The following is a 20099-nucleotide window of genomic DNA, read 5'->3' as shown; positions in this document are numbered from 1 at the left end:
ACACAGCCCACGTAGTATATAACACAGCCACGTAGTATATAGCACAGGCCATGTAGTAGATAGCACAGCGAGGTAGTATATACCACAGCCCATGCAGTATATTGCACAACCCATGTAGTATATAGCACAGTGAAGTAGTATATAACACAGGCCACGTAGTATATAACACAGCCACATAGTATATTGCACAGCCACGTAGTATATAGCACAGCCCACATAGTATATAGCACAGCGACGTAGTATATAACACAGCCCACGCAGTATATAACACAGCCCATGTAGTTTATAGCACAGCCCACGTAATATATAACACAGCCCACGTAGTATATAGCAATGTGGGCACCATATCCCTGTTAAAAAAAACAATGAAAATAAAAAACTGTTATATACTCACCTTCCGTCGGCCCCCGGATCCAGCCAAGGTCTTTAGTGATGCTCGCCGCGATGCTCTGTTCCCAGTAATGCCTTGCGGAAATAAGACGTGATCATGTAGCGGTCTTGCGAGACCGCCACGTGATCTCGGGTTATTGCCGCAATGCATTCTTGGGACCGGAGCATCGCAAGGAGAGGGAAAGGCTGGTGCGGATGGCGGAAGGTAAAAATATAATATTCGTTTTTTTATTATTTGTACATGATATGTTTTTATTATTGATGCTGCATAGGCAGCGTCAATAGTAAAAAGTGAAGCGGTAAATCCCACCCCAATTTCGCTGATTGGTCGCGGCCGGCCGGGCGCGACCAATCAGCGACCCGGGATTTCCTTTACGGAAGTTAAAGACAAACAGACGGAAGTACCCCTTAGACAGGGGTGGATTAAGGGTAGCCAGGGCCCCGGGCTGTTCAGACACTGTGGTCATGCGACGGGGTCATGCCACGGGGTCATGCGACGGGGTCATCATATACCTGAACCAGATTATTCTAGAAAAATAGTTGCTGTGTGAAACTATAACCTGTCAAATATCCATTGATCTAGTCAATGTACCCTTCAGTTAGGAAGAAAAAAAAAACAAAAAACAAAAAAAACCATCACCATAAGTGCCAGTATTCACAGGAGATCTGCACTTAGTATGCAGTGTCTGTGTAGAGGTAATACAGTGATCACCAGTGACATTATACACAGGACCTCTGTTTATAGTATATAGTGTATAGTGTCAGTGTATAGGTAGCACACTTACTCACCACTGATGTCTCTAGGTGAAGTCCTTCATCTTTCATCCAGCACAGACCGCAATCACTTCTTCCAGCCAGGACTCATCTCTGCAGGAAATAACACAGTTATCTCGAGCTCTACTTGCAGAACACATTACTTAATTTTCCCAACTTCTACATTACACCGCATGAAGAAAAAGAGGCAACATAATGTCACTCTACACAGTAACAGGACCGCCCCCCATTTAAAACAGTGTCCTCAAAAATTAAAATAAAAACATCACTACAGTAATAATATCCCTTAATTAGCCCCTATGGTAATAATAATATCCCCCATCCTGGCCCCGTGTATCTCATTCCTGGCTCCAGCCATATGTTCTCCCATCCTGCCCTCATGAATATCCATTCTGCCCCATATGATCTCCCCATCCTGCCCCATCATCTCCATCGTATCCATCCTGCCCCATGATCCTGCACGATCTGTCTCCAATCCTGCCCCATGTCTTTCATTCTGCACCGTGTCTCCAATCATGCCCTGTATCTACATTCTGCCCATGTCTCCAATCCTGCCCCATCTGTCTCCAGTCCTGCCCCCAGTGTGTCCAGCATCTCTGACCCAGTGTCCAGCATCTCTGCCCCAAGTGTCCAGCATCTCTGCCCCCGATTTCCAGCATCTCTGCCCCCAATGTCCATCATCCTGCCCCAGTGTGTCCAGTATATTGCCCCCAGTGTATTCAGCAATCTACCCCAGTGTCTCCAGAATATTGCCCCCAGTGTGTCCAGCAATCTGCCCCAGTGTGTCCAGCATATTGCCCCCAGTTTGTCCAGCATTCTGCCCCCAGTCTGTTCAGCATTCTGCCCCAGTGTGTCCAACATCCTGCCCCCAGTGTGTCCAGCATCCTGCCCCCAGTGTGTCCAGCATATTGCCCCCAGTTTGTCCAGCATTCTGCCCCCAGTGTGTCCAGCATCCTGCCCCCAGTGTGTCCAACATCCTGCCCCCAGTGTGTCCTGCATCCTGCCCCCAGTGTGTCCAGCATTCTGCCCCATTTGTCCAGAATATTGCCCCCAGTGTGTCCAGCATATCTGCCCCAATGTCTCCAGCATATTGCCCCCAATGTATCCAGCAATCTGCCCCAGTGTGTCCAGCATTCTGCCCCAGTGTCCAGCATATTGCCCCTAGTTTGTCCACCATTGTGCTCCCAGTTTGTCCAGCATTCTGCCCCCAGTGTGTCCAGCATCCTGCCCCCAGTGTGTCCAGCATCCTGCCCCCAGTGTGTCCAGCATCCTGCCCCCAGTGTGTCCAGCATCTCTGCCCCCAGTGTGTCCAGCATATTGCCCCCATTGTGTCCAGCATATTGCCCCCAGTGTGTCCAGCATTCTGCCCTCAGTGTGTCCAGCATCTCTGCCCCCAGTGATCCAGCATATTGCCTCCAGTGTGTCCAGCATATTGCCCCCAGTGTGTCCAGCATCTCTGCCCCAGTGTGTCCAGCATATTGCCCCCAGTGTATCCAGCATCTCTGCCCCAGTGTCCGCAATTAAAAAAAAAAGAGTTCTCCTCACCTGTCCGTGCTCCAGAGGCGAAGCTTCCTCCAGCAGCGCGCACTCGCCGGCGACTGACAATGACGTCAGACGCTGGCAACGTGCGTGCTGCGGCTGATGTCAGCTGCCAGCCTCCGATTGGCTGGCGGCTGTTAACTATTGACGTGCGGGCGTGCGCCCGCACATCAATAGCGTTTAACTGCCGCATCGCCAGTAGGGGCCCGGTGAGCAGATGAGACAGGGCCTGATGCGGGCCCCCTCTACCCACCAGGCCCATACGCCAGTCAGGGCAGTAATGCCCTGATGGTGGCGGGCAATCTGAGCGGTAGCCCAGGGCCCCCCCACACCTCTTGGCCCTGGGCTACCGCCCAGATTGACCCTATCATAATCCGCCCCTGCCCTCAGATAATTATATATATAGATGAGATTTAATGTCTGTTTTAAGGACCTCACAAGAGTGATTTAGGGATAGATCATATTGAGGTAGGCGCCATATCATATCACTTAGAGTACCAAACTCCACGGTCAAGTAGGTCACTCTATAGAGTTTAAGAGGAATAGTTTTTACTACTACTCTTTTTAATTTTTGGACCTTAAAGTGAGTAATGTTTAATATATTTGGATCCCTTTCTTTAATGAACCCCTGTACTTGGTCACATCTGTCTTGGTATACGTATAATTGCCACTAATTATATTTAACCCCTTCATGACCCAGCCTATTTTGACCTTAATGACCTGGCCGTTTTTTGCAATTCTGACCAGTGTCCCTTTATGAGGTAATAACTCGGGAACGCTTCAACGGATCCTAACGGTTCTGAGACTGTTTTTTCATGACATATTGGGATTCATGTTAGTGGTAAATTTAGGTCAATAATTTTTGCGTTTATTTGTGAAAAAAATGGAAATTTGGCTAAAATTTTGAAAATTTCGCAATTTTCAAATTTTGAATTTTTATTTTGTTAAGCCAGAGAGTTATGTGACACACAATAGTTAATAAATAACATTTCCCACACGTCTACTTTACATCAGCACAATTTTGGAAACAATATTTTTTTTTGCTAGGAAGTTATAAGGGTTAAAATTTGACCAGCGATTTCTCATTTTTACAACGAAATTTCCAAAACCATTTTTTTTAGGGACCACCTCACATTTGAAGTCAGTTTGAGGGGTCTATATGGCTGAAAATACCCAAAAGTGACACCATTCTAAAAACTGCACCCCTCAAGGTGCTCAAAACCACATTCAAGAAGTTTATTAACCCTTCAGGTGCTTCACAGCAGCAGAAGGAACATGGAAGGAAAAAATGAACATTTAACTTTTTAGTCACAAAAATGCAACAATTGTTTTATATTTCCAAGAGTAAAAAGAGAAACTGGACCCCAAAAGTTATTGTACAATTTGTCCTGACTACGCCGATACCCCATATGTGGGGGAAAATACTGTTTGGGTGCACAACAAGGCTCGGAAGGGAAGGAGCGCCATTTGACTTTTTCAATGAAAAATTGGCTCCAATCTTTAGCGGACACCATGTCGCGTTTGGAGAGCCCCTGTGTGCCTAAACATTGGAGCTCCCCCACAAGTGACCCCATTTTGGAAACTATACCCCCCAAGGAACTTATCTAGATGCATAGTGAGCACTTTGAACCCCCAGGTGCTTCACAAATTGATCCGTAAAAATGAAAAAGTACTTTTTTTTCACAAAAAATTTATTTTAGCCTCAATTTGTCCATTTCCACATGGGCAACAGGATAAAATGGATCCTAAAATGTGTTGGGCAATTTCTCCTGAGTACACCAATACCTCATATGTAGTCACAAACCACTGTTTGTGCACACGGCAAGGCTCGGAAGGGAAGGAGCGCCATTTGACTTTTGAATGAAAAATTAGCTCCAATCGTTAGCGGTCACCATGTCGCGTTTGGAGAGCCCCTGTGTGCCTAAACATTGGAGCTCCGACACATGTGACCCTATTTTGGAAACTAGACCCCCCAAGGAACTTATCTAGATGCATAGTGAGCACATTGAACCCCCAGGTGCTTCACAAATTGATCCTTAACAATGAAAAAGTACTTTTTTTCACAAAAAATTATTTTGGCCTCAATTTGTTCATTTCCACATGGGCAACAGGATAAAATGGATCCTAAAATTTATTGGACAATTTCTCCTGAGTACAGTGATACCTCACATGTGGGGGTAAACCACTGTTTGGGCACACGGCCGGGCTTGGAAGGGAAGGAGGCCATTTGACTTTTTGAATGAAAAATTAGCTCCAATCGATAGCTGACACCATGTCGCGTTTGGAGAGCCCCTGTGTGCCTAAACATTGGAGCTCCCCCACATGTGACCCCATATTGGAAACTAGGCCTCCCATGGAACTAACCTAGATGTGTGCTGACCACTTTAAACCCCCAAGTGCTTCACAGAAGTTTATAACGCAGAGCCGTGAAAATAAAAAATCATTTTTCTTTCCTCAAAAATTATTTTTTAGCCCGCAATTTTTTATTTTCACAAGGGTAACAGGAGAAATTGGACCCCAATGTTTGTTGCCCAGTTTGCACTGAGTATGCTGGTACCCCATATGTGGGGGTAAACCACTGTTTGGGCACACGTCGGGGCTCGGAAGGGAAGTAGTGATGCTTTGAAATGCAGACTTTGATGGAATGGTCTGCGGGCGTCATGTTGCATTTGCAGAGCCACTGATGTGCCTAAACAGTAGAAACCCCCCACAAGTGACCCCATTTTTGAAACTAGACCCCCAAAAGAACTTATCTAGATATGTGGTGAGTACTTTGAAACCCCAAGTGCTTCACAGAAGTTTACAACGCAGAGCCGTGAAAATAAAAAAAAAATTTTTTCTTTCCTCAAAATGATGTTTTAGCAAGCAATTTTTTATTTTCACAAGGGTAACAGGAAAAATTGGACCCAATAGTTGTTGCCCAGTTTACACTGAGTATGCTGGTACCCCATATGTGGGGGTAAACCACTGTTTGGGCGCACATCGGGGCTCGGAAAGGAAGTAGTGACGTTTTGAAATGCAGACTTTGATGGAATGGTGTGCGGGCGTCATGTTGCATTTGCAGAGCCCCTGATGTGCCTAAACAGTAGAAACCCCCCACAAGTGACCACATTTTGGAAACTAGACCCCCCAAGGAACTTATCTAGATATGTGTTGAGCACTTTAAACCCCCAAGTGCTTCACAGAAGTTTACAACGCAGAGCCATGAAAATAAAAAAATCATTTTTCTTTCCTCAAAAATGATGTTTTAGCAAGCAGTTTTTTATTTTAACAAGGGTAGCAGGAGAAATTGGACCCCAATAGTTGTTGCCCAGTTTGTCCCGAGTATGCTGGTACCCCATATGTGGGGGTAAGCCACTGTTTTGGCGCATGTCGTGGCTCGGAAGGGAGGGAGCACCATTTGACTTTTTGAACGCAAGATTTGGAATCAATGGTGGCGCCATGTTGCGTTTGGAGACCCCTGATGTGCCTAAACAGTGGAAACCCCTCAATTCTAACTCCAACACTAACCCCAACACACCCCTAACCCTAATCTCAACTCTAGCCATAACCCTAATCACAACCCTAACCCCAACACACCCCTAACCACAACCCTAACCCCAACACACCCCTAACCATAACCCTAACCACAAGCCTAATCTTAACCCTATTTCCAACCCTAGCTCTAATTCCAACCCTAACCATAAGGCTATGTGCCCACGTTGCGGATTCGTGTGAGATTTTTCCGCACCATTTTTGAAAAATCCGCGGGTAAAAGGCACTGCATTTTACCTGCGGATTTACCGTGGATTTCCAGTGTTTTTTGTGCAGATTTCACCTATTCCTAGTGAGGAACAGGTGTAAAACGCTGCGGAATCCGCACAAAGAATTGACATGCTGCGGAAAATACAACACAGCGTTCCCGCGCGGGATTTTCCGCACCATGGGCACAGCGGATTTGGTTTTCCATAGGTTTACATGGAACTGTAAAGCTGATGGAAAACTGCTACGAATCCGCAGCGGCCAATCCGCTGCGGATCCGCAGGCAAATCCACTGCGGATCCGCAGCCAAATCCGCACCGTGTGCACATAGCCTAATTCTAAGAGTATGTGCACACGATGCGGAAAACGCTGTGGATCCACAGCGTTTCCGCCGCTGCGGGTCCGCAGCAGTTTCCCATGAGTTTACAAAAGACGCTGCGCACATGCTGCGGAAAAAACTGCGCGGAAACGCAGCGGTTTACATACCGCACATTTCACTTCTTTCTGCGGATTCCGCAGCGGTTTTACAACTGCTCCAATAGAAAACTGCAGTGAAATCCGCAGAAAAACCGCGATAAATCCGCAGCGGTTTTGCACTGCGGATTTATAAAAACCGCTGCGGATAAATCCGCTGAGGACCATAATACGTGTGCACATTCCCTAACCCTAACTAGTGGAAAAAATTTTTTTTTTTCTTTATTTTATTATTGTTCCTACCTGATACAGGGGGGGGGGGTTCATTTACTTTTTTTTATTTTGATCACTGTGATAGGTTTTATCACAGTGATCAAAGTGTACATGGAACGAATCTGCCGGCCGGCAAATTCGGCGGGCGCACTGTGCATGCGCCCGCCATTTTGGAAGATGGCGGTGCCCATGGAGAAGACGGACGGACACCGGGAGCCTCGGTAAGTATAAGGGGGGGGAGATCGGGGCACGGGGGGGGGGGGGTCGGAGCACGGGGGGGTGGCATAGGAGCACGGGGGGAGCGGACAGGAGGACGCGGGTGCGGAGCACAGGACGGAGGGGAGCGGACCACAGATCGGTGGCTTGGGGGGGTGATCGGTGGGGTGGGGGGGGCACATCAGTGTTTCCAGTCATGGCCGATGATATTGCAGCATCGGCCATGGCTGGATTGTAATATTTCACCAGTTTTTTAGGTGAAATATTACAAATCACTGATTGGCAGTTTCACTTTCAACAGCCAAACAGAGCGATCATAGCCACAGGGGGGTGAAGCCACCCCCCCTGGGTGGTAGTACCACTCCCCCTGTCCCTGCAGATTGGGTGAAATTGGAGTGAACCCTTTCACCCGATCTGCAGGGACGCGATCTTTCCTTGACGCCACATAGGCATCATGGGTCGGATTGGCAACGACTTTCATGACGCCTACGTGGCGTCATGGGTCGGGAAGGGGTTAATTAATATGCTCATGTTGGTTAATTGTCACTGGTGCTATTGATTATACCATTTCCCTGCCAAGTTTTATTGTGTCTTTTATACAATAAAAATAGTTTTAATAGTGATGAATTACAGGTATTGTTTTTAGTGGGGTTTTGTTTCTTTGAGTTTTTTAAATAATTTCTCCCCTAAGGTTATTTGTTGTTTGGCTAGTTGATATCTTATATATTCATCCATTACTACAAAATCAAACTTTCATCACATATTTTCTTTTGCCCACTGTAGTAATTTATGGCACTGATGTACAGTGGCTTGCGAAAGTATTCACCCACCGTGGCATTTTTAGTGTTTAGCTACTTCACAACCTGGAATCTCACTCTTTTTTTTTAGGGTTTGCATCAGCTTATGTAAAGAACATTTGTTTTTATTTATTGTGAAACAAACAACAAATAGGACAGGTTTTGCTCAAGAATAGCCATGTATTTCGCACCATCAATCTTTTCATTGACTATGGCCATTTTCCCTGTGCCTGCTGCTGAAAAACATCCTCACAGCATGATGCTGCCACCACGTTTCACTGTGTGGATGGTGTCCTTGGGGTGATGAGCTGTGTTATGGACCATGTTCTTTCCTTTTTTATGATAATGGATTTGATGGTGCTCTGGGGGAATCATCAGAGACTGGGATATTTTTTTATAACCCAGCCTGAATTGCACTTCTCAACAACTTTGTTCCTGACTTGTTTGGAAATCTCCTTGGTCTAAATGATGTTGTTTTGTTAGTGATGCTTCTTGCTTTAATGGTGTTGCAGCCTCTGTGGCCTTTCAGAAAAGGTGTGTATATACTGACAGACCATGTGACACTAACATTGCACACAGGTGGACTTCCTTTCACCAAGCATGTGGCTTATGAAGGTAATTGCTTGCACCAGAAATTTTTTTAAGCGTTTCAAAGCAAAAGGGGTGAATACATATGCACATTCCAATTTTTAGTTATTTGATCCCATAAATTTAATTTATGCCTATATTTTTCTCACTTCAGCGACTTGGACGATTTACTGCTGATGCATCACACACAATACGGATTATAAAAATATTTAAACACAAGTTGTAATGTAACAAAATAATTAAAAAGCCAAGGGGTTGAATATGTTCATATACCAATGTAGGTTAACAAACAATCATGTCTATGATCGATATAGTGGACAATTTATTATTGTTCCTTAATTGACATGAACACCTCTGATGACCAAAGATGACATTCTTCTGTCTTCTAGTCGCATTCTTTTTATTCTTCTTCCTGCGTTGTCATTAGTGACTTTATTTTCTGACAACATAAACCGCACTTTTCATGATTCAGATTTAGTTTTTGTGCTGCTAACTTGTTTTGCAGTTTTAGCATTGGAAGAACCAAATTCACATAACACAGCATTCTTGCTTTTTCGTAAGTATAACTTTTTTTGTTGTATTGCAGATAGTTGAATTGTGTTTTTGCTTTGAAATCTGCATTAATTTTTTTGATTCGATATATAAACACTTATGCTTAGCCACAAATGACGTTATCTATAAACATGAAAAGTTTAAAACGGGACATTTTCAAAAGATATCTATAATTTTTTTCTCCTCCTGCATGTGGATGCAAAAAAACAAGTTTGCCAAAGATAGCACAGCCTTCATTTTAGGCAGTTGAAAGCTTGTCTTGCTTAGGTTAATTAAATGGAAATATTTTTCTTTGTATCCTAAGATCAGTGGCTTATATTAATATACTCTGCTCATGTGGTGAGCTTTTACCAAAAGGGAGAAATGCGGATGTGCTGTCCTGCTGGTGAAGAATTCACAGGATTCAGATGAATTGAAATAGATTGTAGCTTATTCCCAACGTGTTTCTAGGTCAAACAGACCTCTTCCTCTGGGGAATCACAATCATATCTGCATTTTTCCCTTTTCTTAAATAAGGAGAAACAACCGAACGACAAGGTCAAAAGAGATGAAAATTCTGTAATTATGATGGTTAAAACATTATGTTTATTGAGACAAAAAAGAAGGGATATAAGGCAAGAAATCCCACTTATTAAACCTGACAGGGCACACCTGTGAAGTGAAAACAATTCCCGGTGACTACCTCTTAAAGCTCATCAAGAGAATGCCAAGAGTGTGCAAAGCAGTCATCAAAGCAAAAGGTGGCTACTTTGAAGAACCTAGAATATAAGACATAATTTCAGTTGTTTCACACTTTTTTGTTAAGTATATAATTCCACATGTGTTAATTCATAGTTTTGATGCCTTCAGTGTGAATTTACAATTTTCGTAGTCATGAAAATACAGAGAAATCTATGAGAAGGTGTGTCCAAACTTTTGGTCTGTACTGTATGTATATTCTCTTGTGATTACCCATTGTGGTCCTATAACTGTATATACTCATTATCCCTGTTCCTGACAACTATTTTCCCAAGTGCTATTTACACACTAACCATACAACACTTTGATTTCCTATGTAGCATCTTGGATATCCTTTTATTTCCTTACCATTGTCTGTATACGGGCACAGCATATACAGTCAGTTACCATTCATGGACTATCTACTCCACTTTTATAGTGACATACACGCCTTTCATGTTGGAGACAATATCACTTATATATGTTTGACTAATATATATATATATATTATATATACACACTCTCTACAATAGTTGATACATCACTTATAGGTTTTTTACCTTTTATATGCACAGCTTATACTTTGTATTTATACTATATTACTACCATTTTGTACTATATATATTTGATCCATTATTCTTGATTCTTGTTAGTAATACCTGGTCACTTTTGGTGTGCAGGCACTCACTGTATGTTGCCAGTGCCACCCTTTTACCACTTCTTTTTTGTCTCACTAAACGGAATGTTTTACCCTTCATAATTATAGTTTTTTCATCTCTTTTGACCTTGTTGTTCCTCTTTACTTAATGATCTTGTTTCCGAATGGTCTGCCATTTATTTCCATAAGCAAGTATATAAATGTACCTATTACTAACCCTATTCCTTGGTACTCTCCATACAGTAATTTTTCAGCATATACTATTGCTTCACTCAGTGTGTAATTTTTCTTAATTTCTCCGTTCTGGCACATATTGACATTGGTTTTATCCAACTCAGCTATCAAAGTGCTGAGGTTTCACAGGTTCACAATGTGATAAAAAATGCAATAAAACCACATGCTATTTGCTGAATGCAAATGTCAATCCCAAGTGATGTGCTTTTGACGCTGGTCCTGCTGAAACCATGGAAAGGCCCAGATTCATCATGTTTTTGCCAATTTCCTGGTGTCAAATTTTGTGACTTTTGGCATTTTCACATAAGTTCAGGCAAGCTGGGCAAAGTTTTCAAAAAGTGGACGGAGCTCAGTTGGGACAGAGTTCAAGTGGAGCAGGCACTTTCATCATAATTAATGTCACAAAAATGGTGTAAAGTATTACAGAAATTGAACTGTCATGCTATTCCATCCCTGGTGCATGGCAGCTGAAAGATTCACAAAGTCATTAACAGGCACACGTCTCTTATTATTATCTTACTCCACCGCACTGTTCATCAACACTGCTATAAAACTAGACCTCATAGCCAACCTTATACCCGATTAGTGACCCTTTTCCTCTTTATATAAATTTTGTCATGCATTCTTATTGTTTCTATAATGCCTTTATCTTTATTTGATACTACACTTTTAAATATAAGACTTATTTTTCATTTATAACGGTAGCTCACAACAGACATGCGAGTCTATAGAAATAGGGCAAATGTAAGGGACACACTTCAAATGCACATGCCACGCCTCTACCCTAGGTGTAACATCAATGTGCTCCTTTAGCTTATTGCATTATGAACCTTCTCTCCTGTAACATTTTGATCCGCTGCAACACTATAACATGATAATTTGTTTATAAAGTTCATAGAAATACATTTCTATTTATACAGGACTATTTCAGGACTATAGGGTTTCTCTTTTGATTTCAGCTTTCATTTATGACAGAGTCCGATAGCATAAATGTACTTCTGATATCCGTGTATTAAAAAAAAAATAAATTTGGCTTTGAAAGGGGAACTTTAATGCAGCATACAGGGTTATCTTGATCTGAAAGATTCCCGTTGCAACTAGCAAGGACTATCGAATGATTAAAATGTGTAGAGCTGTGAACCCGGCTGACTTCTACATTGCTAAGAGCACAGAGATCAAACAAAATCATTTATATCCAGAACATAAAAGAAAACCTCTACTATGATGGGGATCTCAATCTGTTTCTAAAGAAACATTTGACCTAAATATGGTTAGTAATGTGCTGTACAGAGGAAAAACTTCATTACAAACAATTAGGAAAAAATCACGCGATTGTCTTCAGAAAACCAACAAGATGTATTGAAGAAAGTGAATTCAAGACCATTTCAGAAGCAAAAGAGGTCTGCAAATGAAAAGGTTAGGATTGCTGTGCCTGAAATTGCCCCATAATGCACACAGTGAAGTAACGTTACAGGGATAGAGTGCACAGTGTCATCGTAGTATGAGTGATAGTAGAGTGCAAGAACAATGCTTTTAGCAACTGAAATTATGTCTTCTATTCTAGGTTCTTCAAAGTAGCCACCTTTTGCTTTGATGACTGCTTTGCACACTCTTGGCATTCTCTTGATGAGCTTTAAGAGGTAGTCACCGGGAATTGTTTTCACTTCACAGGTGTGCCCTGTCAGGTTTAATAAGTGGGATTTCTTGCCTTATATCCCTTCTTTTTTGTCTCAATAAACATAATGTTTTAACCATCATAATTACAGTCTTTTCATCTCTTTTGACCTTGTCGTTCGGTTGTTTCTCCTTATTTAAGAAAAGGGAAAAATGCAGATATGATTGTGATTCCCCAGAGGAAGAGGTCTGTTTGACCTAGAAACACGTTGGGAATAAGCTACAATCTATTTCAATTCATCTGAATCCTGTGAATTCTTCACCAGCAGGACAGCACATCCGCATTTCTCCCTTTTGGTAAAAGCTCACCACATGAGCAGACAGACAAGCAGTGAGGTCTTAGCACTGAAATTATGCAGTCATGTCATGGCACACAAGCCCTGATAATAATCTCACCTTCTACCAAAATTACAGATGTGTAATAATAACATCTTGAATATGTTTATCTATATCAGCCCATATTGTCTTTTGTAGTGCCTCCATCTACAAACTGTATTTTGAAGTGCCTCCAGGCTTTGTAGGTATCTTTGAGGGAAAAATATGGCCTGCTGCAATGTATACCTTATTACAGATCAATTTTTTCCTGGACGCAAAGCTTCTGGATGAGAATTTGGTGCCCTGTAAAGACCCACATGATGACACCCGGTATAAGACAATGTAGACAGACTAGCCAAACCCATGGACCCTTAGGCTAGACAGAAGTCTCCATAATGTCTTCCCACCAGAGGTATACAATTAACAAGCACTCAAGATAGTGAAAGAGTTGAAACATCCTCAACGGACAGTGTTGAATTTAATTTATATGTACTAATTAGAAAACCAAGAAATCTACTAATTTGGAATCTTGGAAGGGCGCACAACCTGCTGTGCTACTACTTTATGTTTAGCATGAGAGGTGAATTTATCACCTTGAAGTCAGATCAGGTCTGCGAGAGTCTGGAGCGTGGCCAGTTTTCCTGAAGGCTGATTTTGTGGTTATGGCAGCCTTCCACATCATGGCAAGCCTGGGCCTTTCATTATCACTCATTTGAAGCCAAAGTGAAGCCACAAGCAAGTGGAGAATTAGACACCGCTGATCATTCCCCAGCCCAGCAATCTAAATATTTAGTCTCTATGAGTGCTTGTTGTTTTAATTCCTTCCAATGATTATTTTTGCCTGAATGATATGAATATAATTATTTTAGCAAAGTTAATGAAATGAGAACAGCACAAAGGCAAACAGTGCACCTCACTTCATGCTATGTCTCATCATGTTCACAATACCTGAGGGGGAAGTTAAAAGCTTAAGGAAGCATGTATGTGTCTGAATATTCTCACTAAGATTAGTGTCCAGTTACTAAATGTTGTCTCTGGGGAGCAGCAATTAGACTCAGTACATGGAGACTAGTGGTAGTGAAGGCTACTTTGTAACTGTCTGCTGGTGATGTCTTAAAGGGATTCTGTCACCAGGTTTTTGCTACCCCATCTGAGAGCAGCATGAGGTAGGGACAGAAAACCTGATTTCAATGACATATCACTTATTGGGCTCTCTGCAGTTTTGATAACATCACTGTTTTATCTGCTGCAGATCTACCAGTTCTTATTACCATGCTTTGCTTATATAGCAAGATCTTATTCCGCTGCACTTTACAAATATTATCATCACTGTCCCCATTGGGGCTCACAATCTAAATTCCCTATCAGTATGTTTTTGGATTGTGAGAAGAGACCGAAGGAAACACATGCAAACTCGGGGACAGCATATAAACTCGTTGCAGATGTTGGATGTTGTCCTTGGCGAGATTTGAACCCAGGATCCTAGCGCTGCAAGGCTGCAGTGCTAACCACCACTTATTCCAACTTTCTGGGTACCCTGTGCATAGGCATAAAGCTGCCAGAATCTGTGGTGGGGACAGAGCTCATAAATATGGAACAAGTTTACTAGTCCTCAATGCGTAGCAGGGTCTCTGTTTTCACAGTAAGCTGCTCTGAGATTAGGAGACAAAATGTAATGTGGCGTGTCAAACCCTCTCTATATGGACTATTATGAAATATGGCTGCCCTGAAGGGTAGATCATTTATTCAGAAGTTCTCTTCTATAAGCATCACTCACTGTGGTGGACCTGGGCCTTTCAGTTGTTGGGGGCTTAAGAAGTCAGACCTCTTGCCTTTAGCTGATTGCAAGACATAAAAATAATTTTCTGTATGTGAATCTTAATGCAAAATTAGTAACAAGGCACATCAACCTACCATGTGGACTGCCAAACATTGGAACCTAGGTGCAGCTGTTATCTCGGCACCCTCTTGTCGACATCTATGGTCAGACTGGCTTCTTTTGATTAAGGTGTCCATGTCCGTACTCTTTAAACAGCATGGCGTTTTTTGTACGGATTTCATCTGCGTTTTAACACCTGCATATTCCTATTGAGGAGTAGGTGTAAAACGCTGCTTAATCCGCACAAAGAATTGACATGCTGCGGAAAATAAACCGCAGCGTTTCCACGCGGTATTTTCCGCAACATGTGCACTGCGGATTTTGTTTTCCATAGGTTTACATGGTACTGTAAACCGGATGGAAAATTGCTACGAATCCGCAGCGTCCAATCCGCTGCAGATCCGCAGGCAAATCCGCAACGCGTGAACATACCCTAAGACTACCAATGATCTCAAGAAGAAGCTACTGGAACCCAGAGAACGGGCCTCTATACGTGCTCGTCTTGAATGGATCAGAGGTGCACATGCTCAACCTCAGCTCTATTCATTGTCCCTGGGTCTGCTGGAGAATGACAGGTTCAAAACTTTCTTTCCAGCAGTCACATACACAGCAGTCGGACGCCCTGGTGATTGCAAGTTATTGCCAATCATATTGATAAGAGATAACTTGATATTTTGGGACTAAGCCTTTAACAGAGTGTTTCTTTTGGCTAATTATCTAGGGTGCATCCCTGACTACTTAATGGCTCTTTTTCAATTAGTCAGCTGGGGAAAACATGGTCAACTCTATGGCATCCAAATTGGAGGTTTATTCTTAAACGTTGGCTAAGGCACCTGACACTTTCTATTTTACCTTTTATTTTAATTATGTCTGTCTTCATCACAAAGTCTCCTAAAAACACAGAATAATCTGATCTGAATGATCAAAAAAATGTTGGCTGTATCTATACATGGAGCTTTTGCTGCTTTAGGTTAGTGAAGAAAATGAGTGCAACAAGTGTTACATTTACAATAGTCTAGTATTAATATTTGAAATAAGGAGACATGAGATCTACCTTGGCATTCTGCAGAGCTGGTTGATAGCTGGATGGTCTGTAATACATTCTATGAGTGATGTCCGTGTGAATATCTCCAAGGAACAGTTCCTCCACCAGATGGTCCAGGTTATGATGTAGGTACTGCTTTTCCACACGGATAAGCTGAAGTTCATGCATTGCAAAATTGAGAGCTTCCAAACATTTAATACTGTTGTCTTCTCTCCACAAGTCATAGCTGACATCAGTTTTCCACGGCTTATCTGCAAGTATGATTCCAGGACATGTCTGATTCACCAACCATGTTAGGTTCTCAGCTACGGTTTCACTGTGAGGTACTAGTTGCACATGATGAAGTTGGTAATCAGCCTCAGTCCCACCACGAACAATCCATGATGCTTGGCGAAGACGTATCTTTCCCCGAATAACAAGAGTGTAGGTGGGATTCGTACAGTGGTTTCCTCCATAGTAGAACTGATATGCTTTGAAGGTATTATTGGTATAAAAATTGTAGGATCTTGTGACAAATTCAGGTCCCGACCGAACTTCACATCTGAATTGTTAAAATAATTTAGAATTAATATATATTAAATAACAAAAACTTGCTGTTAGGTTGTTAATACAAATTCCACCAAATTAATTTAGTTTAAATTTAATTTAAAACAAAAAGCCATTACATAGCCAGCTTTGTAGGCTATATCAAAGAAACTTGTGCAAGCTACAGAAAAGCAATTACAGCTAAAAAAAAAGGTAAATTTTCCATCACTTAATACTCCAAAGGCATTAATTAGCATAAAGACTTGCATGGCTGCTCATACTACATGTTTCTATGAAAGAGGGGCAAACAGCACAACATCTTCAGGTCTCTTCATCAACAGGATGGGCAACAATAGATTGGTGACTGGTTTCCAACATGGCTGATCGTCTCCTGATTACAAATGGCCTTACAGTATTCTGCTGAATAAAACTTTGTGGGAGTTATGTGGATTAGTGTGAATTAACTACATCACCACATATAATACCCGCAAATTATTACATAAGTAGAGATAATAACCCATGACCCCAATGTAATGTTACTCCTTTATAAATCCCTCGTAAGGCTAAATCTTGAATATGGGACCAGTTTTGGGCTGCACATTCTAAAAATGATACTGGAAAGCTATAGTCGGTGCAAAGGTGGGCAACTAGGTTATTATGTATAATGGAAGGTCTATCTTATAGGTAGAGAATGGGAAAGTTGGGCATGAACAGCATAGGAAAAAGATGCCTCAGAGGTGATCACATTTATATGTATGGTGGTGACTACAAAGGACTGGCACATGATTTATTCCTTCTACTGACTTACAAAGAATTAGGGAAAATTAATTACGTGAGGAGGAAAGGTGATTCTGGCAGCTAAATAGAATAGGGTTCTTTACAGTAAAGTCTGCTGTACACATTTGTTAGAATAATACATATTACTGTATATATTGCATCAGCTATCATTTACTTCTGTATGGGTTTATCACCTGCGCTATAAAGTGGTACTGCTGGTACGTGCACTGCGTCGACGCTTCCGCCAAAGAAAAATTCAAGGAGTGCTCTGCTTGGAGTATCAAACTCAATAAATTGGCTATTCCTCAGAACTGTATGTACACAAAAACATTGGTGATTCTAGCGGGGTAATCATTCGCTCGATAATAACTGACAGTGCAGGAGTGCTAATTATCATAAAGAAATGCACTTACTGGTTGTAGAGGCGAGGGTAGTTGTGAGGATCAGGGGATGTCGGTCCTCCTTGTAGGTTAACGTGTCGGGCTGCACCGTAGGGCTGCGGGGTGGTGCCCAGACTGGCTTACCCCAGAAGGTCTCTGCTTACTAGGCAGCAAGAATGGGCAGGAACCGCCAACTCTTGCCGCCTAGTGAGCAGAGACCTTCTGGGGTAAGCCAGTCTGGGCACCACCCCGCAGCCCTACGGTGCAGACCGACACATTAACCTACAAGGAGGACCGACATTCCCTGATCCTCGCAACTACCCTCGCCTCTACAACCAGTAAGTGCATTTCTTTATGATAATTAGCACTCCTGCACTGTCAGTTATTATCGGGCGAATGATTACCCCGCTAGAATCACCAATGTTTTTGTGTAAATACAGTTCTGAGGAATAGCCAATTTATTGAGTTTGATACTCCAAGCAAAGCACTCCATGACTTTTTCTTTGGTGGAAGCGTCGACGCAGTGCACGTACCAGCAGTACCACTTTATAGCGCAGGTGATATACCCATAAACTTTTTATTGTTTTATTTTAGACAAGGTTTAGCACGGACCCTGTCATCTAACCAGCAGCTCAGCCCCCCCCCCCCGGACTAGTCCCCCCCTTTCCCTCTTGTTCTGTCAGTGCAGCGCCAGTGTACATTACTTTTATATACTATTTACTTCTGTTTAATAGTGGATGGGTTTCTGTCTTCAGCATTAGCATTCTTGTCACTAAACCACTGTTAAAAAACAGGGGGTTTCTGTTCACAGTGTGTGTAGCTGGAGAACAGTTTTACTTCCACGCTGCAAGGTGACAGAAAAGATGCTAGGATCCTAAGCTATAATGAATACCAGTTGTAAGCTTTGTTATCTTTGTTCCTGAATAAATATATATTCACTTTTGAATGGCAGGACAGTACAGAGATTAAGCTGCTGCCAACTGGTTATGGGCCCAAAAACCCAAAGACCCAGAGAATAGCAGTGCACTAAGAATAAGATGCAAAGATGGCCACCAGCAGCAACTCTGTGAAGTTCACAGTGCCAAATCTGACTAACTAGAACTACCAATCCTGAAAATTCAAGGTAAAGATGCTGCTGATAAAATAAGGCACGTGGAAATGCACACAGAAGTCTAGACGTGACCCTCTACCAGAAAACTGGGTAGAGGATGATCCAAAAGCACAAAACACCATCTCACTCAGTATGGATGATGATCAGATTGAGCATGTGTGTAAATGTGAAACTGCAAAAGACATGTGGGAACAGCTGCAGAAAGTGCATGAAAGTATACATCTCAGAAATAAGCTCTATTTAATGAGAAAGCTGTATCAGTTTAAGATAAATAAGGGCCAAGATATGCAATAAGTGTCAAGATTACATACGATGCAAACAACGAAACTGGGAAAGAAAGAAAGCGCAATAGGGTCTTAACTGGTAGCAAAAATGTGGCAGGAAAGGGGTACACTCACCTTATGACAGTTGCTACAAAGCAACATGTAACTGGCAAGACATAGATATCAGCTGCTACAAGAACATCAGTCTCTAGAAGGACCAAACAATACGAAATGATCGAGAGGGAGATGTCACTCCTGCACTGTCGCTGATGAATCCACAATGGTTTCCAACGGATAAAATGTATTCATAAAAACAAGTTTACAGGGTCAATGTGTTTTGAGGCCGCACAGGACCTCTTCACCAGGACACAAACCTGGTGTCTGTCCTGATGAAGAGGTCCTGAGTGGCCTCGAAACGCATTGACCCTGAAAACCTATTTTTATGAATAATTTTTATCTATTGGAAACCATTGTGGATTCATCTGCAGCAGCGTAGGAGTGACATCTCCCTCTCGTTCGTTTCGTAAGATTACATAGTAAACACTCTAGAAATTGTGGAGTGTCTGCTGGGCATTGATGAAGATCTAAAGGATTTCCATGTTGCTGCACTATTAAGTGGTCTTCCAGAAAGCTATGACACACTTCTAACTACACTAGATTCACAATCAGATTATGAGCTTACATTGGAGTATATCAGGGGAAAGCTTGTAGATGAGTATAAGCGAAAGACAGAAAGGGTAAGTAGTAGTCCAAAGCAGAATCCGCTTTAAAAACCCAATATATAGCCAAAAATAAAAGGAATTTGAAGGAAACACGTGAGTGTTTTGTCTGCAAGAAATAAGGGCACCTAAAGGCTAACTGTAAAGTCTGGAAAGCTAGAATGAATCAGCTGAAAAGCCAAAAAATAATCAAAGGGTAAAAAGTGCCTTTACTGAAGAATACGACACTTCATGTACTGAAGCTGTATTTACTGTTAATGCAAGTACATCAAAGCATGCATGGTCTATAAACTCTGAGACAACTAGTCATATGATTAATGACAGAAGCTTCTTCTCTAACCTTGACCAAAGTAAGTTTGAGCAATTGATCTAGGCTAATGGTCAGTATATGAATTCAGTGGCATATGAGATGGTTACATTAATTGTCAAGTCTCCCCAACACAAAGCAAAAAAATCCCAGTAAAGGATGTGATCTATGTCCCTAGTCTTCAAAGCAATCTATTATCTGTGAAGAAACT

General features: G+C 42.1%; 1 protein-coding gene across 1 annotated transcript in view; it reads right to left on the bottom strand.

The window, feature by feature from the left end:
• The window catches only part of APCDD1 (APC down-regulated 1), a 115116-nt gene that overhangs the window by 21462 nt on the left and 73555 nt on the right, over positions 1 to 20099 (bottom strand). The window contains exon 3 of the mRNA XM_069731042.1: positions 15816 to 16347. Within this exon, the coding sequence (XP_069587143.1) occupies positions 15816 to 16347 (532 nt within the window). The remainder of the gene's footprint in view (positions 1 to 15815; positions 16348 to 20099) is intronic.

This window comes from Ranitomeya imitator, chromosome 6, assembly GCF_032444005.1.
Source record: "Ranitomeya imitator isolate aRanImi1 chromosome 6, aRanImi1.pri, whole genome shotgun sequence".
Taxonomy (NCBI): Eukaryota; Metazoa; Chordata; class Amphibia; order Anura; family Dendrobatidae; genus Ranitomeya; species Ranitomeya imitator.
Note: the sequence above shows the minus strand (reverse complement) of the source record. Positions and strands in the feature narration are given on the sequence as shown.